Source organism: Ursus arctos, unplaced genomic scaffold, assembly GCF_023065955.2.
Source record: "Ursus arctos isolate Adak ecotype North America unplaced genomic scaffold, UrsArc2.0 scaffold_32, whole genome shotgun sequence".
In the NCBI taxonomy this organism is placed as follows: Eukaryota; Metazoa; Chordata; class Mammalia; order Carnivora; family Ursidae; genus Ursus; species Ursus arctos.
The window spans coordinates 11,234,640-11,262,557 of NW_026623008.1; the positions used below are offsets into that span (position 1 = coordinate 11,234,640).

A 27,918-nucleotide genomic window follows, 5' to 3' on the forward strand; every position below is an offset into this window, starting at 1 on the left:
TGTGTCGTGATCACCCACATGGCTAAGAGCTCCTTGCTCCCAGGATGCAGTCTTACATCCCTAGCACTTAGCAAGGTGTCTGACACGCTGGGCACAGAAAATGCTGAATGCATGAACAAGCCTGGACTCCCTGGGCTCAAGCAACATCAACCTACCCAAAGCCAGAGCAGCCTGCCTCTTCCACCAATGCAGTGGGCTTCCCGCTCGGGCTGGGCCCAAGCCTCAGACAGCAATTCAGTCACACAGGGGACCAAGCAGGCTTTCTCAGACAGCTTTCCCTCCAGCACTGGAACAGTCGTGATTCCTTCTTTGGTTGTACACCAGACGCTTATGTTTGGGGACATGTTGTACAAAAATATGTATCTTTAAACATTAGAACCTTAAAAGGAATGAACATGTGCTTCCCACTCTGTCTTTCCCTTTCTGCCAGATGGAGTACATATGCAATGGCAGGAGCTGCAGCAGCCAGCTTCGACCATGAGATGGAAGCCTGGGTTTCAGCGAAGAGAGCCACATGATCACTAGAACCCTGTTCCTGGATACTTCACGGAACAGAACAGGACACCCTACCAGCTCTGGACTGCCTACTTACAGACGTTTAATAAGAGAAGAGGAATACTTCCAGCTTGTTTCAGCCACTGTATTTTGGAATTGCTTTGTTGGAGCATATTAGGTTGTACTCGATTAAAACACGGTGTGAACATTTGCCCCAGTGATTAACCTAGTCTGGTCTTTGTTGGTAAACCAAGCATAAATGATTGCCACAATTTCCCAACCAAACGCAGATGTTGTCATTACTGTATAACTTGAAAGAAAAAGCTATCTTGAAAGGGTGATTTGAGTCATGCTGAGCCTAGAGAAGAAGGACAAACAAACTGATCTCCTGGTTTGTTTCATGCTTGACCTTTACAGACATACCTCAGATTTCCAAGTAGCCCAGGCTACTCTTTTCTGACGGTTTGTCTGCGTAAACTCCAGCTTGGCTCTCCTCCTCCAGCTCATTACCTGAATCAAAGACACCCAAGTGGAAAATCTGATGAGAACCCGAAAGGCATCTGCTCCCTAAGAGCTGCCCTTTTATACATCCAAGAAACACAAGCAAACCCAGAGTCCTGAGCACAGAGCCCGGCACAACGTAAGCACTCAGTACAAGTTTGTCTGGATCATTACTGGCCTGCTGCATGCCAGACACCGTGCGGGACACCTGGGACATAACGATGAGTGAACCCGCTCCCAGGCCCTACACTCAGGAACTCCTGCTTACCAAAAGACATGACTCGACGTTGACAAGCAAGAGCAACAAGACTGTGCCCAGGTTTCTGCATTGCTACAGCATTAGCACTTCCCCCGGGATGTCTCCGATGCTCTTGCTTCTCATTTCATACCCTCACCCGCTGCGATCACACCCCCTCCCACAACTTTAGGACTTTTGATGGATGACAACTGCTAGCTCTCCACTGGACAGTTCCACTGGAATATCTTACAAGCACCCACTTTCCACATGTTCAAAACTAAATGTATCTTCCTTTCTCACACCCGATCCCCATCCTGTTCCCTATCATGCCGAGTCACATCATCACCCGCCAGTCAAAAAGAGGAGGTCAATCCTGACACCTCTCTGCCTCTAACTTCCTCATCTAAGTAATCACCAAGTTTTGTCAATTCCCCAAAACCTCTCTCCACGCCCTCTGCCTCTAACCCGACTCCCTCATTTCTCACCTGGATTATTCTAACAGCCTCTTCACTGGCCTCCAGGCCTGCTCCCTTTAATATATCCGTCACATAGCCAGGTTATTGCTCTAACCCACAAATCTCATTCTTAAATGGCTTCCCATTAACCTAAAACTTCAAGTCCTTAACGAGGTTTACAAGGCCCTGTAGGACCAGACCACAGCCAGCTTTAGTCTTACCTCTTAGCTCTGTCTCTAGGCAGAGATCTTAATTATTACACTAGCCCCTAAGCTTTCTCACTAACTCCATCTTCAACTGAGAATACTCCCCCCTTTCTTGCCTCCACTCTCCTAAGCATTCTTTAGGTCTCTGCTTGTTGGGGGGGGGTGCAGAAGCCTCCCTGGATTCACCTAAACTGAGTGAGGTGCCTCTACTCTTTCCAGAACAAGGACAACTTTTCTGCTTTTCTTCCATCATAGCATCAGGGGTGCCTTATTTATCTCTATGGCTCCCACATGAGTCTCTGAGCTCTGGGGCATGATCATGAAACGGCAGCAACCAACAGACACATTTACTTTATGCCAGGAACTGTTCTCCGCACTTTATACCTATTACCTTATTTAATCTTTAGAACAACTTTAGGAGGCAGGTTTTATTATTATCTCTGCTTTAAGGATGAAGAAACCGAGGCAGAGAGTGAGAACCTAACGTGCTTCAGAACACCGCTGGCAAGCAGAGTCGGGATTCAAACCCTGGCTGCCTGGCTTCACAGTTCACACTTTCAACCACTACACCAGGAGCAAGTCTGTCCCGTTCACCTGCTCTATCCTCACAACCTATCAGGTGCCAGGCCACCGTCTGCGGAAGGAATGAATGAATGAAATAATCTTATACGGGGCAGTGTAGACCTCCCCATCTACCAGCACCTCCTGGTTCTGGCAGGCCCGTGCCCTCCAGCCCCGACCCGCCGACGTGAGCTGCCCCGGCACCCCGCCGCCCTGCGGCCGCAGAACGACCACCCGCCGCGGCGCGCGGGGTCAAGGGACGGTGACAGCCGGGCGGCGGGGGCGGAGATGCTACCAGCTGGGGTGTCACCCAACCCGGGAGGCGACCCCCGCTCCCTCGCAGGAACTGCCGGTCCGCTTCCCCCTTCTGCGTCCGCTCGCCTGGCGGCGCCCCCCACCCAAGCTGCCCCGCACCCTCCTGCCCCGCAGGGTCCCCTCCGTCTGGGTTCCCTTCCCATTCAACTTCCCTCCCCTCCCCCACACAACCGTCCCCGGCGTCCCGCCGCGCCCCATCCTTCGCCGCCTCCACCCGGCTCCCGGGACTCTGCCAGCCCCGGGCGCTTGCTGACCCTCACCTGCCATGTCCCAGACCCCACCGTAGAGAGAGGTGCATCACGGCCGCGAGAAGGCCGGGGACGGCACTTCAGAGCAGACAAAGGGCGCCGCCATGTCAGAGTCGGGCGGAACCGACCTCGCTGGCTTCCCGGCTGCAACTTCCGGCGCATGCGCAACGCCCGCGCTAGCCGAGGACCGCGGACAGGCGCATGCGCCTACTAGCCAGAAGTTTGTATTACAGTACTTCTGCACTTAGAATTGTCCTCATTGTAACCCTTCACTGGTTTTCTATTCCCAACATAACAGTAACAGCTTCCCCGCGCTCAGCGCCTACTGTGTGCCAGGCACTGTGTTAAGCACTTTACGTGCATGATCTCGTTAAGTCTTCTCGCCAACCGTAGGATAGTCTTTTTCTCCCCCCCCCCTTTTGAAGAAGGGAAAACAGAGGCTCAGGAAGAGTAAATGAATTGCCCATTGTCACGCGTCTTGCAAGTGGAGGAGCACGGACGTGAACCTAGTTGTGGCTCCAAAGTTGCAGATCCCTCCTTAGGTTTTTCTACCTTCTGAGCCAACCATTGCCCCATTTCCTATTTAGGGCAGATCCAGGATTAGCCTGGGTGTGAACAAGGGTGCTGGAAACAAAAGTGTCTGCAGACTTGAACAGTCCCTCTGTGGCCTCTTTCCAAATTTTCAGCACCTCTACACCATTGACTTCTCTACTTCCTCACAGTTCCTGGGCTTTCTCTTTTCTTCACTTCTGATCCTGTTTATTTCCCATGAGTTTTTTTGTGTGTTTTTTTTTTCTTTAAGATTGTATTTATCTATTTGAGAGGGGTGGGGGCAGAGGCAGAGAGCGAGGGAGAGGCAGGCTCCCGGCGAAGCAGGGAGTCCCATGCGGGCTGAATCCTAGGACCCTGGGATCATGACCTAAGCTGAAGGCAGACGCTTAACCAGCTGAGCCACCCAGGTGCCCCTATTTCCCGTGGGTTTTAACAACACTCTTGCCACCACCCTGAACTTCTTTGCTCCCTTGTCTTTTTGTCACATGGATTTGGTAAGCTTTCCAATCCTCAGTAAATCCAAATGCACCTTGTCACTTCACTTCCACCCTAACAGCCGCGCACAGTTGGACAAAGTACCCAAAGGGACAGACTGTTCGCTACAAATTCATGATCGCTAGCCTGAAGAGGAACTTCGACAAATATTCATCTGTCCAAGTCACTACTCCTCCCTTCACAACCACTAGGGAAACTAAAAAACTCAGCGGCAGTTGACTTCAACCTTTCTTTTGCAGGAAATTCGTAGCAGATCTGATAAGACCCCTCTTGTCCTCCCAAAACGAAGGACACAAATCGACCTCTGTATCCATCTGTGTTGGATGTAGTCATCTGGGACTCATCAACCATCCCTTCCAGAATCTAAAAAGTTAAAATTCCATTTCCCAGACTCAGTTGCAGTTAGAATTCCAGATACAAATGGATTCTGTCAGTTGGTAAGATTGGATGGAAGGCAGAAGTGAGGCAATAACCATCGTCCTACCGATGTTAGCTGATTGCTGGTGGCAAGCAAGGTCACGCAGATGTGAGGGTTTGCAGCAGTGCATGGTGGCTGGTCTCCAGCTTCATGAGTGTTCAGAAGCATCTGTGAGATGGTGACAGCCAAACTCAGCATTCTAGTGCCTGGGAACCAGCTTCTCTAGTCCCAAATCTAGATCTATGGATTCTTGCTGGCGATATGTTGAATGCAATAATCTCGGTGATGACTTCTTGATTCCTCATCTTCGTGATTGTGGCAGAAGTAATAGCCTCTGGTTGGTGAGTTCTATGGTGTTCTGGGAGCCATTGCTAGAGGACCAGTCTAGAAACCCTTTTTTCAGCCCCTCCAATAGTGTTATAAACACTTAATTTTCTGGGGGCACCTGGGTGGCTCAGTCGTTAAGCGTCTGCGTTCAGCTCAGGGCGAGATCCCAGAGTCCTGGGATCAAGCCCCACATCGGGCTGCTCCGCTGGGAGCCTGCTTCTTCCTCTCCCACTCCCCCTGCCTGTGTTCCCCCTCTCACTGGCTGTCTCTCTCTCTCTCTGTCAAATAAATAAATAAAATCTTTAAAAAAAATAAACACTTAATTTTCTGGATGAAATCCCTTTCTGCTTAAAAGAAGTCTGAAGACAACATGAGGAATCATTGTAGGATGGAAATGTTCTGTACCTTGGCTATATCAGTGTAAAGATCCTGGTTGTGATATGATGGTACTATAGCCTTGCAAGATGCGAGCATGGTGGAAATTGGGTAAAGAAGGGTGGTGGTGGAATTGCTCTGTATTGTTTCTTACACTTGCATGTGAACTGGGGCACATGGGTGGTTCAGTCGGTTGAGCGTTCAACTCTTGATAACTCTTGATTTCAGCTCAGGTCATGATCTCAGGGTCGTGGGCTCTGAGTTCAGCACAGAATCTGCTTGAGATCCTCTCCCTCTCTCACTGCCTCCCACCCCTGCTCACGCTGACTCATGCACTCTCTCTCCCTTTCTCTAAAAAACAAAAACAAAAACAGGGGCGCCTGGGTGGCTCAGTCGGTTAAGCATCTGCCTTCAGCTCAGGTCATGATCCCGGGGTCCTGGGATCAAGACCCGCATTGGGCTCCCTGCTCAGCTGGGAGTCTGCTTCTCCCTCTCCCTGCCATTCCCCCTGCTTGTGCACTCTCTCTCTCTGTGTCAAAAATAAATAAATAAAATCTTTTTAAAAAAAACATTGCATGTGAACCTACATTTTTTTTCCAAAGTAAGAAGTTTAAAGAGAACACCCAGCAAGGTTTCTATTTCTGCAGGAAACTGACCTCCGAAGGGGTCAAGGCATTAGATTTGAAGGTGATACAGATCTAGCCTACTTCGCACAGGGAAAAACTAGTTACAGAAGTTATCATTTATCACAATAAATATTGGTGCCTGGGGGAAAGTGCCTAATAAAGATAGGCTTTGGGAGACGGAGTAGTTGCCACACTGACCATTAGAGCAGAATGGGAGGACTGTAAGGACTGTCACATAGGCTGCCTATGTATAATTGTGCTGAAGACTTTCGAAAAAGAAATACTTAGGGTTTAAATTCTCAGCTCAGGACAGGACTAGAGAAGCAAGGGCCATTCCTGACTACTCTAAAAAATTTTGTCTCCTCTCTTGTAGCTACAGGGCTTATGTAGCCAAAAATTAGAGCAGATCCTGTGTTGCTGAATTGTACTATAATTGCAGCAGAAGTTGTAGTCACAGTCTGGCCAGGTGCACTGAATGGGAACAAGCGGCACTTAGCAATCAAGACGGGGGTGTTTGGGTGGATGCAGATGACTAAGTTCCCTGACTTCTCCAAATCCAAAATTCACCGAAACTCTTTTGCCTTAGAGGTAACCCCCTCCCCCTACTGAATGAGACTGACCCTGCTTTCCCTGGAAAGCCCATACTGGCCTTATCTGAGGAAGTTACTTTGCAAAGAGACGCTGATGCCCCTGAGAGATCATTATCCTTTATTGGTCTGCGGCTCTGCCCCAGTCCAAAGTGCCCCAGGGAACAAGCACGTGGCCTGACCCTACGGTGATTTACTGATCTACGACAGGAAGCCACCAAGCAAGCAGGGAGGGGGGAGAAAAGCTAGCCTTACCTAGTAAGGGAGCTGAAACCTGGAGAATATACATGTAACTTAGACCTGTTACGTCAGAGAGGAAGCAACGTAACATTAACCTTGGCTGAATGTATAAATAGAAGTGAACCCCAAGACACTTTGGGGTTTTAATGTCCCAGCTCCAACAGCTGAGGCTGCTTGTAATGGCACAGTTGGTTGACAATTGAGACCCAGAAACGGTCTCCATTAAATGAGATGCCAGAAATTCCTTAAACAACGCAGAAGGACGTATCTACAAATTCACGCTAGGTGGCTGAGAGCAGGAGCGAAGGATACCCCTGCTGCTGGCATGAGCGAGGGGTGATGGTTGCCTGGTTTCTCACGGGGGGGTGTTGCTGCAGTCTATTACTAACAGACTCCCTCCACCTGGGCTTCTCCCCTCCGATCCCTCTCCCCTTAGCTGTCCGAGCGACACGCAGGGCCCCTCACCATCTCTGGAGTCTCCAGCCAGAACCTCGTCCACCTCCCACCCTGATGTCCTCCCAAAGCTCAGTTATTATTTACACGTGGGCCTTTTCCCAACCAGGAGAACTTCGGTGGTTGGCTAACTTGTGGCTATGAACTTGAAGGGCTGCAGACACACTGACAAATGTCTACGTATAGAATTTAGTTTATCAATTTGATTACACACAGGTTGAAAATCATGAATTACATAACAGTATATTAATTTTTTTTAAAGATTTTATTTATTTATTTGACAGAGATAGAGACAGCCAGCGAGAGAGGGAACACAAGCAGGGGGAGTGGGAGAGGAAGAAGCAGGCTCACTGCGGAGGAGCCTGATGTGGGGCTCGATCCCGTAACGCCGGGACCATGCCCTGAGCCGAAGGCAGACGCTCAACCGCTGTGCCACCCAGGCGCCCCAACAGTATACTAATTTATAAATGCAACGATGTTTTCTCTGCTTATTTGTCATAAAACAGTTTTCTTAACTCTTCACAGGCATCCTTGACATACGCTTTTTACTTCACACCCGTTTTCAAAATGTTATAAAGTACTAGATAAAATAGAGGCGTCTGGCCGGCTCAGTCGGTGGAGTGTGTGACTCTTGATCTCGGGGTCGTGAGTTTGAGCCCCATGTTGGGTGTAGAGTTTTGTATTTTTTTTTAAGATTTTATTTATTTGTCAGAGAGAGAGCACAAGCAGGGGGAGTGGCAGGCAGAAGAAGAAGCAGGCTCTCTGCTGAGCAGGGAGCCTGATGCGGGGCTGGATACCAGGACCCTGGGATCATGACCTGACCCCAAGGCAGACACTTAACGGACTGAGCCACCCAGGTGCCCTAGAGTTTACTTTAAAGAAAAACATCAGGAAAGAAGGGGCACCTGGGTGGCTTAGTTAGTTAGGTGTCTGACTCCTGATTTCAGCTCAGGTCATGATCTCAGGGTTGTGAGATCAAGCCCCATGCGGGGCTCTGTGCTGGGTGTGGAGCCTGCTTAAGATTTCTCCCTGTCCCTCTCCCCCCCATTCTCTCTCTCTCTAAAATAAATAAAGCTTTTTTTAAAAAAGAAAAAAACAATAAAGTACTATATGAAATAATAAAATAAAATATTAAAACTAGATAAAATAATAAAATATTTTCTGCATGCCCACCATCCAGATTCAACAGTTGTTTTGCTATGGGTACTTATATATCCTTCCTTTCCTTTTTCTTTTTCTTTTTCTTTTTTTTTTAAGATTTTATTTATTTATTTGACACAGAGAGAGACAGCCAGCAAGAGAGGGAACACAAGCAGGGGGAGTGGGAGAGGAAGAAGCAGGCTCCCAGCAGAGGAGCCTGATGTGGGGCTCGATCCCAGGACTCTGGGATCACGCCCTGACCCAAAGGCAGACGCTTAACAACTGAGCCACCCAGGCGCCCCTCACTGACATATTTTAAAGCAAACCCCAGATATGTCATTCAGCCCTCATACGGTTCAGTGTGCAACTGTTAAAAAATTATCTTATGTTTCCATGATGTAAGATTTTAAAAATAAAAATTTCTTTAATAAAATCTTTTTTTTTTTTTGGAAGAATATTCTTTGGAATCCTGTCCTGTAAACATCCCACATTCTGGATTTCTCTGTTTGCTTCCTCGTGCTGTCATCTGAGTAGCACTCCTCTCCTTTCATTTCCTGTAAATTAGCTGGAGGGGGTAAGTAGGTTCAGGTCCCACATGTTTGGTAAGAACACGTTCTAGATGCTTCTGAGTCACGTCAGGGACCCCTTCAGTGGTGCTAAGATCAATGGTGGGTGCTAAGATCAATGGTGCTAAGATCAATGGTGGGAGGAGCCCAATTCCTTCTTTGGAAAGTTCCCCATCAACTTCCCATGTAACAGTTTCTTCCTTTGAAGATCCTTCCCTGAATCAATGATTTCATTAGAGGTTGTAAAACGATGCATTTCTGATGCTATCATTCTTTCCACACTTATTAGCTGGAGTTCTTTTTTTTTTTTTTTTAAGTTTTTACTTATTTATTTAAATAACCTCTACTCCCAACATGGGGCTCAAACTCAGGACCCTGAGATCAAGATAACATGCTCTTCCAACTGAGCCAGGCAGACACCCCAGCTGGAATTTTTTTTTTTTTTTAGATTTTATTTGTTTGAGAGAGAGAGAGAGACAGAACCAATGAGAGCACAACCAGGGGGTGGGGGGAGAGGCAGAAGGGGAGAGAGAAGTAGTCTTCCCTATTGTGGGAGAGAGAAGCAGTCTTCCCTATTGTTAATATCGTAGGTAAGTTTGGAACGTTTGTCAACATGAAGAAAGCAACATTGGTTCAGTACTATTAACTAAACTCCTCCCTTCATTTGGCTATCACAGGCTTTTCTGCTAACATCCTTTTATTTTAATTTAAAAACTTTTAAAGATTTTATTTATTTATTTCAGAGAGAGACGACGAGCTGGGGGAGGAGCAGAGGGAGAGGAAGAAGCAGTCTCCCCAATGAGCAGGGAGCCCCGAGCGGGGTTTGATCCCAGGACCCCCAGGATCATGACCTGGGCTGAAGGCAGACGCTTAACCGACTGAGCCACCCGGGCGCCCTGCTAACATCCTTTCTTGATTCCAGGATCCCACAATGCATTTCATCACAGTGGCCTCTTAGTCTCCTCCCTTCTGTGATGGTTTCTCCGTCTTATTTTTTCATGGTCTTGACCGTTTGAGGAGTACCAGGGAGGTAGTCTGCAGAATGTCCCTCAGTTTGGATCTTCCCGATATTTTTCTCATGGATAGACCCGGGTTATGGGTTGGGGGGAAGGAGACCCCAGATGAGACATGCCCTTCTCATCACATGATGGCGGGAGTGCTGGTGTCCACAGGTGCCCCGTCACTTTAAAGTCAGATTACACAGGCGACAATATCCAGCTAGAATTTAATTTTATTTTCTTAGACTTTTGCGCAGCCTGTCAGTTTTCTATCGCTGCCGTGCCAAAGTACAATCTAGTGGCTTTAACGCAACACAGGTTTATTACCAGTTGGTCCGAAGCCCGGCATGGGTTTCACTGTGCCGAAATTAAGATGTTGCCAGGGAGGTCCCTCCATCCAGGTCCTAGGGGGAAAAAAATCCCTTTTCTTGCCTTTTCCAGTTTACAGAGGCCGCCCGATTCCTCGGCTCAGGTCCCCTTACACCATCTTCAAAGCCAGCAATGACAGGTGAGTCTCATGCCCTGTCTCTGGCCTTTTTTTCATCAACACATCTCTTTCTAACCCAGCTGGGAAATGTTCTCCGATTTTAAAGACTTCTGTGATTAAACTGTGCTCACTCAGATAATTCAGGATAATCTCCCCCTCTCAAAGTTCATACTTGTGATACTATATTTATAATAAGAAATATATATATAGTCTTTGTCCAATTCCTGGCACAGAGCTCCTCATACCCTCTAGAATTGCCCAAGTGTTGAGAGCAAGAAAGTGTCTTTTTGGGGCGCCTGAGTGGCTCAGTCGTTTAAGTGTCTGCCTTTAGCTCAGGTCATGATCCTAGGGTCCTGGGATGGAGCCCCACATCGAGCCCTGAGTCAGGCTCCCTGCTCAGTGGGGCACCTGCTTCTCCCTCTCCCTCTGCCTGCCACTCCCCTTGCTTGTGCTCTCTCTCTGTCAAATGAATAAATGAAACGTTAAAAAAAAAAAGTGTCTTTTGTTATATTAACGAGGTACCTTTTATTTATTTTTTATTTTTAGTTTTTAAAAATATTTTATTTACTTATCCAAGAGAAAGAAAGAGATGGTGAGCAGGGGGGAGGGGTAGAGGGAGAAGCAGACTCCCCACTGAGCAGGGAACCCCCTCGGGGCTGATCCCAGGACCCCGAGATCATGACCTAAGCCGAAATCAAGAGCCAGACGCTCAACTAACCGAGCCACCCAGGTGCCCCAAGAGGTGACTTTTAGAAAGACCCTAGGTCACCTAAGGATGGGCCTGGTGGCCAGGGGAACCCAAAAAGTGTGATTAGAGAGTTGGAACTTTCAGCTCCACCCACCAACATCAAAGAGGGTTGAGGGGCTGGAGATTGAGTTCAGTCACTAATGGCCAATGATTTAACCAATCAGGAACATAGTGGAGGAGATTCAGGAAGAGTGACAGGCTCAGAGTATTAGAAGCTCCGCCCCTTTCTCCCTCCTTTCCTGTGCATCTCTTCAATCTGGTTGTTCCTGAGTTGTACCCTTTTATAATAAACTGGTAATCTAGGGCCATCTGGGTGGCTCAGTCAGTTAAGCACCTGCCTTCGGCTCGGGTCATGATCTCGGGGTCCTGAGATCGAGCCCCGCATTGAGCTCTCTGCTCAGTGGCAAGTCGGCTTCTCCCTCTCGCTCTCTCTCTATGATCTCTCTCGCTCTCACTCTGCCTCAAATAAATAAATAAAATCTAAACAATAACAACAACAACCAAAAAAACCACAAAACCCCCAAACCCTGGTAATGTAGTAAATAAAATGTTTCTCTGACTTCTGTGTGCCTCTCTAGCAGATAAGGAGGGGCGCATGGGGAACTCTGACCTAGAAATCAGAATCACAGGTGACAGTGTGGAATTACAATTAGCATGAGCAGTTAGGATCGGCAGTCACGTGGGAATGAGCCCTTAATCTGTGGAATCTCGCTATCTCCAGGTAGGTTGTGTCAGAACAGAGTTAATTGCTTGCTGGTGTGGGAAAAAACCAAACACACACATCAGAAGTGATGTTAGAAGCTCAGTACCCTTAATCACAACTGCAAAGTTGTTTTTGCTGTGTCAGGAAACGCTTTCACAGGTTCTGGCAGCGAGGGCATGGATATCTTTGGGGGACCATTATTCTTATACAGTACAGAGTTATTTGTAATGTACAGAAGTGATACTGTTACAATTAATGAAATGCTTCCAATTTTCATTTTAAAGTCTATTTCCAACAATTGAGCAAACAGACTCAGGAATAGAACAAACTGGTGGTTGTCAGGGGGATGGGGGCAGGGGAATGGGCAAAATAGGTGAAGGGGATTAAGAGGTTCAAACTTCCAGTTACAAAAGAGGGGTGCCTGGCTGACTCAGTTGCTAGACTATGCAACTCTTGATCTCGGGGTGGTGAGTTTTGGTCTCGGGGTTGTGAATTTGAGCCCCACACTGGGTGTAGAAATCACTTAAAAAATAAAATCTTTTTGTTTTAAAAATTTTATTTGCTTATTGGACACAGAGATAGAGGGAGAGAGAGCAAGGACAAGTAGGGGGAGCGGCAGAGGGAGAGGGAGAAGCAGACTCCCTGCTGAGCAGAGAGCCCGACAGCAGGACTCGATCCCAGGACCCCGGGATCATGACCTGAGCTGAAGGCAGCCGCTTCACCGCCTGAGCCACATAGGTGCCCCCAAAATATATACTTTAATTTTTTTTAAAAGGAGGTACAAACTTCCAGTTTTAAAATGAATAAGTCAGGGTGCCTGGGTGGCTCAGTTGGTTGAGCGGCTGACTCTTGATTTCAGCTCAGGTCATGATCTCAGGGTCGTGAGATCAAGCCCCGCATCAGGCTCTGCGCTCAGTGCAGAGTCTGCTTGTCCCTCTCCTGCGGCATCTCCCCCAACTGGCATGCTCTCTCTCTCTAAAATAAATAAATCTTAAAATAATAATAATAATTTAAAAAATAAAATGAAGAAGTCACAAAGATGAAAACTACAGGATGGGGATGGGGAATGTAGTTGATAATACCGTAATAATTTTGTATGGTGACTGTAACTATGCTTACCATGGTGAGCATTTCCTACTATGTGTAAATGTCAAATCAGTATGTCTATGTCATACACCTGAAACTAATATACTGTATGCCAACTCTACTTCCCTGAAAACATGATGATAACAAAGTATATATATATTTTTCAATAAAAACAGTCAGTTGATTTAAAGGATGCTGTCCGCTGAATGTGTCCTCCCCAAATTCATATTCTGAAACTAAATCCCGGTGTGATGGGACTTGGAGGTGGAGCCTTTGGGAGGTGATTAGGTCTTGAGGGTAGAGTCCTCATGAGGAGGACTCTAGATAAAAGAGACTCCAGAGAGCGCCCCTGCCCATTCTGCCGCGCGAAGCCCCTGCTGGGAGGACGGCCGTCTCTGAACCCCTAAGTGAGTCCTCACCAAACACGCAATCTGTGGACCCCTTGATTTGGACTTCCCAGCTTCCAGGACCATGAGAAATCCATTTTCTTGTTGAAGTCTGGCCAGGCTAAGGCAAAGAACAGGTAGGAAGTGGCTGGAGTGGAAAGAAAATCGGGTCTGTTTGGTAGAACGGCCTCCCAGTGACCTGACAACAATTCTGTTGACATAACCCTGTCGATCAAAGCCATCCCCTAGCCGCCCCAGGCCCGTTCCTGTGGCTCCCGGTGGAATTCGCTCAGCAGATCCGGATCCGGTCTGGTAAATATAAAAGGTCTGGTCCTTGGGTGGGGAGCTACATCCTGGAAGAGGCCGCTGCGAAGTTCTCCTCCTCCCAGAGCGAGAAGTTCTCCACTGTGGCAAGAGCGGTGACCCCCTCGGAAGACCCCAGCGACCGACAAGCCAGCCCCAGAGTCATGGGCCTTGAGACAGATCTGGAGACCAGCCCAGGTAAGAGGTGGCACAGGGGCCTCAGCCCCGCAGACAGACCAGCTGGGGTGGTGCTGGGGAGGGCAGACACCCGCCCTGGAGCTGCGGGATTCTCAAGCCATGGGCGGTGGGCTTCAATGATTCTGTGTGTTAACAAACCTACCAGAACACGAGCTTCCTTCTGAGGCTGTGTCGTGAGGAAGAGCACGTAGTGAAGAGAATTTGTTCCTTGGGTAACTCAAAAAGTTCACTCAGAGTCCAGGCTCTGGATTCACACGGAGCTGGTCTGACACTCGCTTCATTGATACGTTGATCACTTGGCTCATGGCTTCTCCCTGAGCTGGGTCGGGAGGGTACAAAAGCACGACTGCAGGGCTGCCCAGGAGAGACAGCCCCGGGCACTACCAGTGGGCTCTGAGGCTAGGGGCGAGGTTGTGTGGGGGAGGGGAGCGCAGCGTGGTGCTCCCTGAGGACCACCTTTGCACAGGCTGAGCCTCTGCTGCCTTGTCCGTATAAAGTGGCAGGAACTTCCTCTTGCTCGAGGACCTCATTACTTCAGCAGTGAGGTCCGTGGACCAGCAGCACTGGCGTTCCCTGGGGGCTTGTTAAAAATGCAGAGCCTCGGGGACCCCCAGCCTCCTCCAGTGCACCAGAGTCCCCATGGGACGTTCTTGGGCACAGCACAGAGCCCTGATGCCCGGGGCTGTGCTCCCAAAGGCAGGCGGCAGAGAGGGGGAAGCCGGGATTCCAACCCAGGTCTCCCTGAGGCTGAAATCCGTGCTCTTAGACTCCACTCCCTTCCCGTCTTTGTGAGTCAACCAAATGGGCAGTGAAACCCTGGTGGAGGGAGGGAACAAGTGAGTGAAATGAAACCACACTTGACTATGCTAACTCCAGCCTTTGGTCTCCTCCTTCCTTCCAGGGGAGAAGCCGGCCTGCCATCAGAAGGCCATCCCCGCCGCTCACCTAACTTTTGTTATCGACTGTGCTCGTGGCAAACAGCTCTCCCTGGTGGCCCCCCCGGTGCCGCCCCGAGCCCCCGGTCCTCACCTAGGACCTGTCACTCCTCCGATGAAGACCTATATCTTGTTCTGCGGAGGAAACCGGCCCCACCTGACTCAGGAGGCCCCTCCGGGTGGGGTCCACCTGGCCCACACCGGGGGGACCCTGCCACCCCGCAGAGGGACGGTGGCCCCAGCTTCCTCCCCAGTCAGCCCACGGGTCCCCCAGGAGGCTCCTGAAGCCAAGGGGAACCCCTTGAAGATTGTGCCCTCGAGGTCTTCAGCTTGGGGCACGGTCATCGGCTCGCTCAAGGCCCTCTCCTCCTGCGTCTGTGGGCAGGCAGAGTAACTGGAAGAGCTTGGCTGTGGAGGAGGGGGTTGGCACGGCCGGCTCGAGAGCTGGGGGACTGCAGCTCCCAAAGCCCCAGCCCCCTTCCCCAGCCAAGCAGGAGTCTTTATGCCGGAGCCAAGGAAGAGCATTAGATCGATCAAGGACATCTGAAACAGCCACCAAGTACACACTCAAAGGTCTCCTCCTTCCTCCTCCTTATCTTTGCTCACCTTTCACTAGAAGCAGGGTAAGGCACCTGCGCTTGGAAAGAGACCAATTCGTTCCTACAGCAAATCCTAATAGGGCAACTTCTGCATGCCAGGCTCTGCCGAGTACTAGGGAAGACACCACAGCGTCCTTGGCGCTTATCCTCGGGGCGGTGGGTGGGGGTGAGGGGAAGGGTTAAATAAGGAACCAAATAAATAAAGATGATTTTGAACAGTGATGGAACGAGTGCTGTGTAGGAGCTGAAATGGGGTGCCGGGATGGGGAGTGATGGGGGCAAAAAGCTTTTCTGATACGGTGGGTGGGAAAGGCCTGAGTGGGTAACAAGGTATGACCTAAAAGACGAGAAGGAGCCAGCACTGTGGACATCAGGGGCCGACCCAAGTGGCGTCAGGACGCCCCAGGGCAACAGGCAGGGGCCACGAGTTGTCCGCCGCCATCCTGGCTCTCGTGCAAGTGTGTGGGTCCCTGGGAGGCCCCGACACCAGGTGGGGAAATTCAGGGGGGCAGGTGGGACCTGGCGATCCATAATGGGAAATAAGGGGACCTGCTTCTCGACGGGGCACGGGAGGGGCTCCGCACGGTAATGGGGGGTCATGTTGGAACAGATACAAACAAGAGCGCTCATTTCCCGAGTGGCTACAGCAGACCAGGCTCATACGCCCCCAGGGATACAAGGGGCGGGTGGTCCCTGTCTCACGGGGCCGTCGTGTTACCCAGCGGGAAGTGGGGTCACTGACGTGTGTGTGAGGCTGCGTGTAGGTCTAAGATGCACGACGTTGTGCGGAAGCATATCTCTAGGTTTCTCCTTAAAATTGTTGAATGTTCAGGGCGCCTGGGTGGCTCCGTTGGTTAGGTGTCTGACTCTTGATTTCCGCTCAGGTCGTGAGATCGAGCCCTGCGTCAGCTCCGTGCTGGGCAGGGAGGCTGCTTAATTTTCTCTCCCTCTCCCTCTCTGAAACAAAACTGTTGAAGTCTCACTTACTTATTCAACGACTATTTTACTAGTTTCCTGCAAACTCCAGTAGCTAAGGTGTATTGGCCGTTTGCTCTGTGCCAGGGGAGCGACAGCCTTGCAGGGCCTATGTGAGAAAGCACAGATTAGGGAGCTGGGGTACACGGATGCGCTCGGCGGACTCTCTCCCAGGCAAAGGGGATCCAGAGAGAACAGCCATACCTCAGTCCTCCGGGAGCTCACGGCCTGGGAGGGGGCAGGGGCGGGCAAGAGTAAGGGCGTACAGAGTAATGCGGGGCTGGAGGAGGGTGTCCAGCCCACTCTGAGGAGAGGAGATCAGGGAGGGCTTCCTGTAGGACGTGATGTCTAGACTAAGACGTGACCAGCGAGTGAGCCACACAAAGGCCAGGGAACGGGGGTGGGGAGTGTCCCAGGAAGAAGGACCAGAGTCATTCGGTCTGGCTGGAGTATATTCATCCATTCACTCAGTATTACTGGACACCCACTGTGTGCCAGGCTCTGGACTAGACCCCCGGCTGGAGCAGTGATAAGACAGACAAGGCCCCGCCCTGGAGGAGCTTATTCTCCAGTTGGGGGAAGACAACGTGTGTATGTGCACACGGGACAGCGGCCGGAGAAGTGGCAGGGACCTCATCACGTGAGGCCTTGCAGGCCATGACGAGGGCTTTAGATTTTATTCTAAGATACATTCTGTTGGAAATTGTGAGCAGAGAGTGACATGCTCAGACCTATTTTTTAAAAAAAAGTTCCTGTGGGGCACCTGGCTGGCTCAGTGAGTAGAGCATGTGACTTTTTAAAAAAAGTTTATTTCGTTATTTGTTTATTTATGTATGTATGTATTTATTTAAGTAATCTCTCCACCCATCGCGGGGCTTGAACTCACGACCCCGAGATTGAGAGTTGCATGTTCTTCTACTGAGCCAGCCAGGAGCCCTGAGCATGTGACTCTTGATCTTGGGGTCGTGAGTTCAAGCCCCAGGATGAGCGCGGCACTTACTTCAAAGCAAAATGAAACTTTCCCAACTCCTGTGCTGGGACCAGAAGGCAAGGGTGGAGGTGCAGGAGGGGGTGGGAAGCTTAGGAGGCTGTGCCCCAAGCCAGACAAAGGGGGGTGGCGACTTGGTCTAGAGAGGTAGTGACACAGTAATCTGGATGACATCTGTCCCTCCTCTCTCCTCCCGTGGCTGGGAAGCACTGGAGTGGAGGAGCCCAAAGACGCAGCCGCAAAGGGAGTTCGAGGCCGTCAAGGAAGAGGGTGGGCCTGTGGCTGCACATGCAGCTTTGTAACAGCAGGTGTCGCCCTATCATCAGACTGGAGGGCACTGTGTCCTGGCCTGGCTGGGAGGGCACCGAGTCCTGCGCCGGCCACCCAGTGGGGTCCATGCTTCCAAAAGCCAAACTTCATTCTAACCAACACCCACTTCGTCCCCATAATGACTATATGTATATATGTGTGTATATATATATCTGCATGTTTTTAAGTTTATTTATTTGTTTTTTAGTACTCTATACCCAGCATGGGGCTCGAACTCACGATCCTGAGATCAAGCGTCACCTGCTCTCTGACAGAGCTAGCCAGGTGCCCCACAATGACGTATATTTTCATATGCACCACACCCCACCTGTGTTCCTCTCACACCAGACCAGAGAGGTGGGTACGACTTTTATTGCCATTTTGCAGGTGAGGAAAGAGGCGGAGCCCAAATGCAAACCCCAGGCAGTGTGACTCCACACTTGTGAGCCACAGCATCGTGACCCCGAGCCTTGCCGCTGGCACTGTGCTCACATTTGTTCAATGGGCAAATGCTTGATGAGGACCCAGCCTAGGGCCTGACATGGTGCAGAGCGTGTGTGGGGCTGAACAGGTGAGCAGAGCCCACCCTGATATGGAGCTCACAGGGGGAGGAGAGAGCTCAGTTCGTCTGTCCACCCACAATCCTGTGAGGCACTCTCCCACTTTACAGATGTGGAAACTGAGGCTCAGGTAGGGAAAGCTCTGGCCCAAGGTCATACAGCTAGCGAGTAGCAGAGCCAGGGGTGAAATTAAGGTCGTTTGACTTCAGAGCTTTGCCTACCATCCATACCGTAGGAACTCAGCAAAATTCTGTTGAAGGAATGAATGAATCAATCAATCAATAAAAGACTTTATTGAACTAGCGAGTTAAAGTGTAAGTAAATGTGTTTCCGGGTTGGCAGCCATGCTTCATCAGGACTGTGTCCCCAGTACCTTAAAGTGTCTATATATGACAGGGGGTGGTGGAGAATTGTGTGAGAAGGAGGGGAGATGGGCGCTTGGGTGGTTCAGTCAGTTGAGCATCCAGCTCTTGGTTTCGGCTCACATCATGATCTCAGGGTCAAGGGATCAAGCCCCGGGTCGGGCTCTGCACTCAGCAGGGAGTCTGCTTGAGATTCTCTCTCTCCCTCTCTCTCCCTCTGCCCCTCCCTGTCTCATTCTCTCTCTCTCTCCCCCTCTAAAATAAATAAATAAATCTATTCTTTTTAAGATTTTTTTATTTATTTGAGAGAGTGAGAGCATGAGTGGGGGGAGGGGCAGAGGGCGAGGGAGAAGCGGACTCCCCGCTGAGCAGGGAGCCTGATGAGGGACTCGATCTCAGGACCCCAAGATCATGACCCAAGCCAGAAGCAGATGCTTAGCCGACTGAGTCACCCAGGTGCCCCTAAAGAAATCTTTTAAAAAAATAAATTACATTTTTTAAAAAGGAGGGGAGGGAGGGAAGGACTCGGAAGGATGGAAGGAAGGTGCAGATTTGCTGTCCTGCCCTCTCCTCAGGGGGTCCTAGCGCCAGCAGCGCTGCTCTGTGCCCAGAGGGCCCGCACCCAGTCTAGTAGCCCCCAGACTCCCATGAAAGATTGTCGCTGGGTCCAGGCCTTGGAGGACTGGGGACTGGCCCAGCTGGCTGGTCACCGTGAGCCCCAGGCCAGGTGTGGGATGGCCCAGCTGTGCTGACAGTAAATAACACTCCCTCCCATGCCCAGAGGCTCCTGCCTTGGGCACCGTTCCTGCAGACTCAAGTCACCATGTGCCCCAGGACCCTCTGCTGTTTGAGGACAGAGCCTGGGGGATGGAACCTTGGCTTTCCTTGTTTAGAAAACAAGCGCATTTTAACAAGAGTTTAGCATTTATTAAGCTTATACTAAAACACCATCGCTCTCTGGTTCCTCATAGCAGCCCTGGGAGGGTGGTGCCTGATCTTTGTCTCTGGGATGAGGAAACTAAAGCATCCAGAGGCTTCTCTCCCCCCACCTTCAGCTCCAGGGCCCAGACAGGATCTTCTGAGATGGCCAGGGGACCTTTTAGCTCTGCCCTTACCTGCTTTTCATAGAGAGGCAGCTCCTCTATCCTCTGGCCTGAGTCTTGGCCTCAAGGGAGCCCCAGACAGTGTGGGTGAAGGGGGGGAGGTCAGGATCCGCATCTGAATGAGGTCACAGAAGCTGAGCCCTCCTGGGCGTTTTCGGGGCGTGGCATACTTGAGCTCCAGTCAGCTCCCAGGTGCCAAACCCTTTACACGCATTACAAAACCTTGGCAATGGATTCCATTAGCACCACTGGCAGATGGGGTAAATGAGGCACAGACGGATTATGTTACTTACTCGGGATCGCACAGCTCAGAAGCAGCAGGGGCAGGACTCGAACCCAGGGCGTGCAGCTCCAGAGTCTATGCTGACCCTCCACTATTTCCTGAGGCTTGCTAGCTTTTCAAAAAATCCTACAAACACGCACTTAGCTCCCTTCCCATGCCAGACTTCGGAGCAAGGAAGGAGAATAAGGCGTCTTCCGCCCCTGCGGAACTAGGATCTGAGGACACTGGGGAAAACAGAGATGAGGGGTGCACACTGTGGGGGATGGGCATTACCTCTGGGCCACGGAAAGGGGGCAATGGGCATGAAGGCGGTTGGTCTGGAAGCCATGCCCTGGCCTGAGGTTCTGGAGGCCCGGGTCTTCATCTCACCTCTGCCACTGACTTCTGTGTGACCCTGGGCAAGGCTCTAGCCCTCCCTGGGCCTCAGTTTCCCCACCAGACCCAGAGGAGTTTGGAGTGACTCCAAGGGGACAGGGCCGGCCAACCAAGCGGGTGGGCCTCAGGGTCTGCCCTCACCCTCAGGCAAGCCCCCCTTTCATCTGAGTTTCAGTTTCTTTTGAACACAAAGTTTGGGCCTAGGGTTCTTTGGGCCTTTGTCTGTGTCCCTGAGCTGGGAGCTCTAGAAGGCTTTCTGGAGGAGGTGGCTTTGGACCTGAACGAAAGGAACTTTCTAGTTCCTTGGCACCCTTCAGGGTCTCTGGCACCACCTGACCTGGACCTTCTCTCAGGTCTCCAGCCCTGGAAGGTTGCATCTTTGCAACTTCCCCTGCCCTCCTGCCCAGGCCCACTCCAAAAACTATATGAGATGTACAATTTGACTTCCCTGTACAGAATGCCGGGATAGCGGCAGGGGAGCTGACTTAACCCTCTGATGGTGTTGTGTTGGGGGGGAAGGGGGGAGGGACTGATTCCGGTTTTCTAGAGAGGACTTTCTAGAGCCGACTTTCTAGAGCCATAGACAAGAATTCAAATCCCAGCCATGCCACTTCCAATCTGGGTGACCTTGGGCCAGTTGCTTGACCTCTCTGAACCTCCTTGGTACCTACCTTGCAGAATTATTGTGGGGACGAGCAGTATGCTTGGCACACACTAGGCGCTCAATGAATGGGGCTGCTAAAATTATTCTTCACGGGGTGGTAGTGGGGGTGGGGCACAGGGCCTGCAGCCAGGCCTATATTTAGCCTGGAAAGGGTGGGGGGCCAGGGGAGACAAAGCGCCTGGGCCAGCCCAGGCGCCCAGGGGGCGGAGCCGATGAAAGAGGGCCTGCCGTCCCCATCTCCCCGCCTCCTCCCCCGCAGGGTCACCTTGGTGGGAGGGCTCTCTCAGACACAGCTTCTGCTCTGTCCCCCGCGAAATCTTCATCTCCCAAAACCTCGGTCTGGGAAGAGGGCTGCTGGGGCCGGAGGTGGGGCGTATTCGGCCCCACTGGCCACTTGGGGGGAGCTGCCAGGTTTCCCAGGCGGGGCTGTCCGCCGCCCAGCCCCGCCCCCTTCGCGACCCAGGGAGGGGCATCGCTGGGGTCGGAAAGCCAAGGTGAGCCTGACCCTGGGTGCGGGTCGACGGAGACGGGGAAGCTGGCCCGGCTCCACCCCAACCCCCGCGCCGATGAGTTTCGGGGCTGCAAATAGCCCAGTGGAATCAGTGAGTCACGGAGGCTGGAAATACCGCACCCCCTCTCCCCTCTCCTCCCCTCCTCCCCTCCTCCCTCTTGCAGCCCGACCTGCGCTGGGGAGCGCCTGACACTCCGGTTTCAGCAGCGCCTCGTGGTGTTGGGGGTGGGGTCCCTCCAGAGCGCACCCAGACTCCCTGACCCGGCCAGCCCCTGCAGCCAGGGTTCAGCCCTGCCCTGCCGCTGGGTCTGTGCGACCCTGAGCCAGTCACTCAGCCAGTCTGGTCCTCAGACACGATGGGCTTCAAGAGGGCAGGCGACGCGACGACGACGACGCAGGACAGCTGGCCCGCCTTTGGTGTCCCAGTGCCTGCAACAGTGCCTGGCATGTGGTATCAGGGGCTGGCAGTTGGAAGAGAAGGCACTGCAAGGTTTTTCAGGGAAACAATTCTGGGATTCCTCTCTGGTGGGTCTGGGAGCCGAGGGAGGAGGCCAAAGGACACCCACATTTCTGTGAGGTCCTTGAAATGTACTTGAACTGCCACCCCAGGCCCCAAATCTCAAGGAAGGCATGTCAGTTTATTCTGGGGTTTCTCCCCCTGGCTGCCTCCAGCCCCATCCCAAGTTTGAGAACTTCAGGCAGGTGATGTCCAGAAGTCTGTGATTCTGTTGTTTATTGTGTGTGCAGGGTACAATGCTCGGGTCCTCCCATGCTCCCTTCCACCCCCCCAGTCAGTCATCCCCTAAGGACCCCAGAATGGCAGGGGTGAGAGGCCACCCTATAGAACACTGACCTAAGAGGTGCAGGAGAGAGAAGCTGGCCCCGCCTCCTGCCCCCAGGGAGTCTCTGCTACTGTGAACCACCCCTTCCCCCCCACCCCTGCTTCTGTATGTTGGAGACTGAGCCAGTGTCACTGGGGGTATCTGGGGCTCCCCAGGATGAAGGCTGCCTGGAGGTCCCCTGCCCTGGACTGGAGACTAGGAGGGAACTGAGCTGGGGCCTCTTCCTATGATCTGGGCAGTCTCCAGCAGGACGATGCGGGGCAGGGTGCAGAGGCCACGAGGGGCAGAAGGAGGGGCACTACCCCCCAGGGCTCAGAGGGGTGGGGGGCGCTCGAGAGCAGCTTTCACAGCCTGGGTTCAGATCCAACCTTTAATGAGTGAGCCGGGCATTCAACTGCTCAGAGACTCTGTTTCCCCATCGATAAAAATAGAGATTGTAAAATCTGATTTTAGAATGTGCTGGATTCAGCCTCCACTAATGGTAATGCTCAGTATTTGAAGGACATGACCATGGGCATGTGTGTGTGGTGTATACACACACCAAGCCTATAGATTCATTGATTAAAGAGGGGGAAGAATGGGGGAGGTGACTGGCCGCAGGGGAAGATTGACAAGAAGCTGGGGTCCAACCTTGAAGACTCAAGGCCCCATCCGTGCTGTCTCTCCCACCTTAGCTGGGTGACCTGTCTGCAGGGGAGGCAGCCCCGGGAGCCCAGGTCTCCAGGTGGGAGGCAGGACCAGCCCCACCCCTCAGCTAGGCCTTGCCTGAGGGCACAAGCGGGTAAGGGGGGCAGGGGTGTTGTACAGCTCCTCAGGAACCGGCTATATTGGAAAAACCCCATCTATATACAGACATTGGGCGGCCCAGCCCTGGCGCAGCTGGCCGGTGGGGGCAGCAGGTCGGCAGGCAGCCTGCAGCTGGCTTGGGGCTCAGGGAGTGGTGGAGGGGAGCTTCCCCCCCACCCCGCCCCCGTGGCTGTCCCCTCTGGCTTCCCTGTGCAGTTCTGCTTGGATCAGCGCCCCAGCCTAATATCTGCTTCTGCCTCCCCTGCTCCCCCCTGCCCTGGGGGTCCCAGATCCCTGTCCCCTCTGCCCCTGCCCTGCAGAGACCCCAGAGATCAAAGGATTTGTCCATCTGTCTGTCCCGCAGACTACTTGCCTAGAGATCCTGCCTGTCCCAGTGCCCCTTCCCCAGAGTGCGCTCCCCGGGAGCTTCCTTTCCCATCTCAATCCCTTTATTCCGGATTAAGTGAAAGAGGCCACATCTGGAATCTGGGGGCCACAGGTGAGGCAAAAGGTTCCCTGGCCTGCCCTGGAGAGCAGAAGGCCCCAGTTCAGGGGGGGATGACCCACCTCAGGGCCTGGAACTTGAGCTGAGATGTCCTGCAAGCTGTCATGAGGGGTGAGGAAAACTTCTCTGGTAGGCCAGTTGGGGAGAAGAGGGGGAGCGGGAGGGGACAGGGAGGGGGAGGCCCTCAGATTTTGATCTCCGTCCTGAAGGTCTGCTGGACGTGCTCCGTGTGTGGGTGGCGCCGGGCCCGGATGGTGAGGCTGCCGTCCTCCCTCAGGGCAGAGGTCACAGAAGTGGGGTCCACATCCTCGGGCAGCTGGCACTTGTGAGCGAAGGTGTTCATGACTGTGCCGTCAGCTGCCAGCTGGGGAAGGGGTGAGGGGTCAGGGCAGGGTGCCCCTCACCCCTGTCCTGCTCAGGTCAAGCCACAGCCCTGTCTCCCTCCTCTCAGGCCAGCCAGGCCCCTGCATGTCCATGCCAAGGGGTTCTAGTCTCAGGTGCAGAGGGGCTGGCCCAGGGGGCGATGGCTGGGACAGCGACAGAGGTGCTCAGGGGAGCCCCAGTGCTTCCAAGGGGGAGGCAAGGGGCTGGGTGGGGCTAGCTCAGAGAGGGAGGAGCTCGGTGGCAGAATCTGGAGCTCCAGAGCCACAAAGAGAAGACGGCTCGGAGCAGGGCCGTGCCCTCTGGGATGCCCAGACACATGGGGTGTCCGCCGCCCCGGCTGGACAGGCGGCCCCTCCCCCCATGGTTTGGCCAGCACATAGTGTCCAGAGGAGCCTAGGGTGGCTGAGTCACTGGCGGGGGTTGCAGGCTGGCACGTGCTGCCCTGGTCCTGGTGCCCACAGGCCTCGGCTTCTCCACCGAGGTGCCGGGGCAGCCAGCCTCCCGAGCTCAGGAGAGGAAACCGGGCCCTGGAGCATCCGCAGGAAGCCTTGGACAGACCCTCCCTGCTGGGCGGCGGTGGCTGTGGCCCTGTGGGGGGCAGCAGCCCTGGTCAGGCTGGGCCACACGCTCCTCCCCAGCAGAGGCCTCCTGGGAGCTGGGACTCTGAGACCCTAGTGACCCAGTGACCCTGAGCCCCGTGGGTGCAGGGAGTGTGGGGTCTAGAGTGTGTCTGACCCTGAACAGCAGGGTCTGCCCACCCTTGGGCCCCGTTCAAGGATCCAGGATGGGGGCTGAACCTCTGGGTGGGGGTGGAAAAAGGGGCTCGAAGGGTGTCACGTGGGGGAACTCTTCCCCCCAGCTTCCCTGGGAGCCCCCCACCTACCCACATGCTTGCCAGAAAAGCTGTCCCCACTCAGTACCCATCTCCATCCTCTTGGCTCCCCCCTCACCTCACCTCCTCAGGTGCCCCCTGCCTCCACCCCTCCACCCCTCTCCCATACCTGCTGCGGTGCCCTCAGCAGCCCTTGGCTCCTAAAGAAAGGATCCCAGCACCTTGGGGCAGGGTGAGGCAGCCATGGGGAGGCTGCTCGGCCTACCACTAACAGGAGCAAGGTCTCCAGTCCGCCAAGGGAGGTTGGGGTGGGGAGGGGCACCAGTCAGGGTCTGGGGTCCCAGCAGGGGCACGGGAGTGGGGACGCTGGGCAGAGGGTACAGATGTGGAACCAGGGTCCGGGCAGGGTGGGCAGGCTCACCTTCTCCGCCCGCACCTCGATGTGGTTGTTGGAGGTGGTGACAATGATGTCTTCAGGTGAGAAGTCGCTCACGTCCACTGCAAACTCATAGGCGTCCCCGAGGGTCTTGATGTTGCCCGGCGCCCCGGGACGGGCTGTGGGGAAGGCTGCTGTGAGCTGAGCCCCGGGCACACCTGCCTCTAGAACCCGGGTTTCTGGCTCCTCTTGGGGAAAGGGGCTGGCCCCCAGGCCTGACCTCCCCCTCAGCTGTTGTTCCTAACCCCCCTGCCCACAGCTCCTCACCTCCGGCAGCCCGCCCTTTCCGTGGTGGGGATGGGGCCTCGCCTAGCACAGGTGGGCTGGGTGACACTGTGTGTGGCAGCCCACCCAGGCCTGGGGGCTGGGGGTTGCCTCCCACTCCTCAACCCGGTCCAGTCCTCCAGGGCTCCAGCGAGGACCTGGCCACGGGCCCTGTGTGGCCATTGGCGTCAGAGCTGACCTCTGGGGCCACAGCCGTTCTTGTGGCCACATCTGTCTCTGTGGCCACATCTGTCCTGGTGGCCACATGCGGCTATAGTCGTGCGGCACCTGCTCTGGGCGGCTGCCCTGGAGCAGGGGTCCCCTACCCATGCATCTCCCCTCCGAGCCCTGACAACTTGCCTGGGAAGGCCAGGGGCTCCGAGTGGGGCCGCATGAAGCTGCCAAAGTCCTCGGAAAACATACTCAGGGCTTTGTCCATGGGCGGGTCCTGGGCTGGGAGGCCGCGGGAGGCTGAGGAGGACGAGGACGAGGATGAGGATGAGGACGAGGACGAGGAGGAATGGAAGCTTCTCTCCGCTCTGAAGGTGGAGGAGGTCCTGTGGCTCATCCACGGGCGGGCGGCCGGGCCCTGGCCAGGCGGGCAGGGGGACAAGAGAGGGTGTGGGCAGCAGGCTCTGGGGGAGCGTGCCGGGCCCTGCTTGCCGGTGCTTTATAAGGCCCGACCGTCCCTGGGCTTGGGGCCAGCCCCTTGTCTCCTAGCTAAATTTAGGCCTCGCCTCGGCCCGGAGGGGGCTGGAAATCTTCTCCGGTGAGGCGGCACTGCTGACAGTCCGGCACACACGCAGGCCCAGGCTGAGCTCACAGCCCGGCATTCCAGGCCGATAACTGCAGCCCGGGGCCTCCGCAGCGGCGGGCCGGGGGCAACCTGTCCCCTCGCTGCTCAGACCCCCGTGCCTGCTGCGGGACCTTGTGTGTGGGGTGTCTCTGTCTCCCCCATCAGCCTGGGTGGGGGGCTGCTCTCTAAGGACTGTGCCTCCCCCATCAGACTGCAAGCTTCTTGGCAATAGGATTTTCTGTTTCTGGTCCCCTCTCCCCCAAAGTGCCAGTCCTTGGTAAGGGGGGATCTAGGGGGTGGGCAGTCAGGTGAGCGGGGGCCCAAGTGCCTGGCTCTGGGGAGAGCATGGGATGCCAGGTCAGAAGGTAGGGGTGGGTGGAGGACCTCCATCTGTTGGTCCCCTGCGTGAGGTGAGAGACTCCTTCCCTCAGGGCAGATAATGTTTACAACCATCTCTTAGGAAGGACTGAGACAGCCCCCGGGGCGGGGGGGGGGGGGTAGAATGTGCAGCTGTCCCCCTGCCCGCTCCCACGGGGACCCAGATTCTGTGCTTGCCCTCCTCCCACTCTCAGAGCATTTTGGGGCCCCAAGAGGAGGAAGCTGGCGGCCCTTAGGCCAGGGTGGGGGTTGGGCCAGGACTCAGGGGAGGGGGGCAGATAACTTGGTAATTGTCCTTCAAGGTCTAGAAGGTTATGTTGCTGGGAACTGTCTGCTTGACCCCCAGCTCATTGAAGATGCTTGGGTCTATGGCAGGCGGGATTTCAGGGAAAGGGAAAGGAGAATTCCGGAAGACGCTCTTCTAGCTCGGACTTCTGGAGGGCCTCCTGGCTGTGAGCTTTCCAGCACCGCCCCATTTGATCCCCACCCAGCTCGGTGAGGGAAAGAGGCGTTGTTCCCATTTTACGGGGCGGGAAAGCAGAGTCTCACAGAGAGGGCGGGGCTTGCACGTAGGTAAGGGGCCCGAGCTGGGATTCGGACCAGGTGGGTCTGATTCAAAGCCCTCCAGGAGGGGCACCTGGTGGCTCAGTCAGTTAAGTGTCTGCCTTCCGCTCAGGGCATGATCCCGGGGTCCTGGTGTCGAGCCAGGTGTCAGGGGAGTCTGCTTTTCCCTCTGCCCCTGTCCTGCTCCCTGCTTGTTTTCTCTCTCCCCCCCTCTCTCTCAAATAAAATCTTTAAAAACAAAAAGCAAACAAAACCCTCCAGGAGGCTGGGGTACCTGACCATATGGAGACAGGCTGTCCCTGAAGCCTCTCTCTGGCCACCCACGGCTCAGCAGAGCCAGGACTGACATCATGCAGGGCCAGGGGATGAAGCAGAGGAGGCTATTCTGGGCGGTAGGTGCTACCCAGGCTACAAGGTGGGGTTTCTGCTCTTCTCTCCAAATCCTGCCCTTCCTGCCCAGACCTGCTCTGATTCCTCCTCCTCCAGGAAGGCCTTGGTGATTGCTGCAGCCACACAGGGGCCCCTGCCCAGATGCCCACCCCAGCACCTGGCACTGTGACATGGTCTTCCTGGGTCTGTGACTTCTCTGTCATGTCCTCACTCCCCCATCGGACTGGTGGTTCCCTTGGTGCAGGGGTCCACCTATCTCCCTGTGAGATCAGGGACTCCTGAAGGTGGGGGCTTTTTTTCCTTTCTCTGGCTCCCACAGAACCCCATCCTTGAGGGGCTCCGTCTAGGGGTAATTACTGGCCCTGGTGGT

The 27,918-nt window shown here is 53.7% G+C and overlaps 3 protein-coding genes across 7 annotated transcripts in view; 1 reads left to right on the forward strand and 2 right to left on the reverse strand.

Annotated features, from left to right (window-relative positions):
- ZBTB17 (zinc finger and BTB domain containing 17) overlaps nucleotides 1-3,157 on the reverse strand; it is a 30,386-nt gene extending 27,229 nt beyond the window's left edge. For all 4 annotated transcript variants that reach the window (XR_007190591.2, XM_044391424.3, XM_044391422.3 and 1 more), the window contains exons 1-2: nucleotides 3,032-3,157; nucleotides 919-1,005 (exon numbers count right to left, since the gene is read on the reverse strand). The gene's annotated coding sequence lies outside the window, so the exon portion shown is untranslated. The remainder of the gene's footprint in view (nucleotides 1-918; nucleotides 1,006-3,031) is intronic.
- A 7,140-nt stretch (nucleotides 3,158-10,297) lies between these two features.
- On the forward strand, nucleotides 10,298-15,363 carry SRARP (steroid receptor associated and regulated protein). Its single transcript, XM_026520178.3, has 3 exons — nucleotides 10,298-10,304; nucleotides 13,456-13,707; nucleotides 14,609-15,363. The coding sequence occupies exons 1-3, from the start codon at nucleotides 10,298-10,300 to the stop codon at nucleotides 15,034-15,036; spliced, it is 687 nt and encodes a 228-aa protein (XP_026375963.2). The 3' UTR covers nucleotides 15,037-15,363.
- Nucleotides 15,364-22,087: 6,724 nt separating this feature from the next.
- On the reverse strand, nucleotides 22,088-26,150 carry HSPB7 (heat shock protein family B (small) member 7). Of its 2 annotated transcripts, none has more exons than XM_026519763.4 (3): nucleotides 25,781-26,150; nucleotides 25,142-25,275; nucleotides 22,088-23,868 (listed from the first exon to the last, which is right to left on the reverse strand). In XM_026519763.4, exons 1-3 carry the CDS (start codon nucleotides 25,986-25,988, stop codon nucleotides 23,689-23,691), a joined length of 522 nt encoding a protein of 173 aa, XP_026375548.1. In that variant the 5' UTR covers nucleotides 25,989-26,150; the 3' UTR covers nucleotides 22,088-23,688. The 2 variants fall into 2 exon arrangements, with proteins under 2 accessions (XP_026375548.1, XP_044247406.1); XM_044391471.3 differs by having other exon boundaries at nucleotides 25,844-26,087.
- Between the last annotated feature and the right edge of the window lie 1,768 nt (nucleotides 26,151-27,918).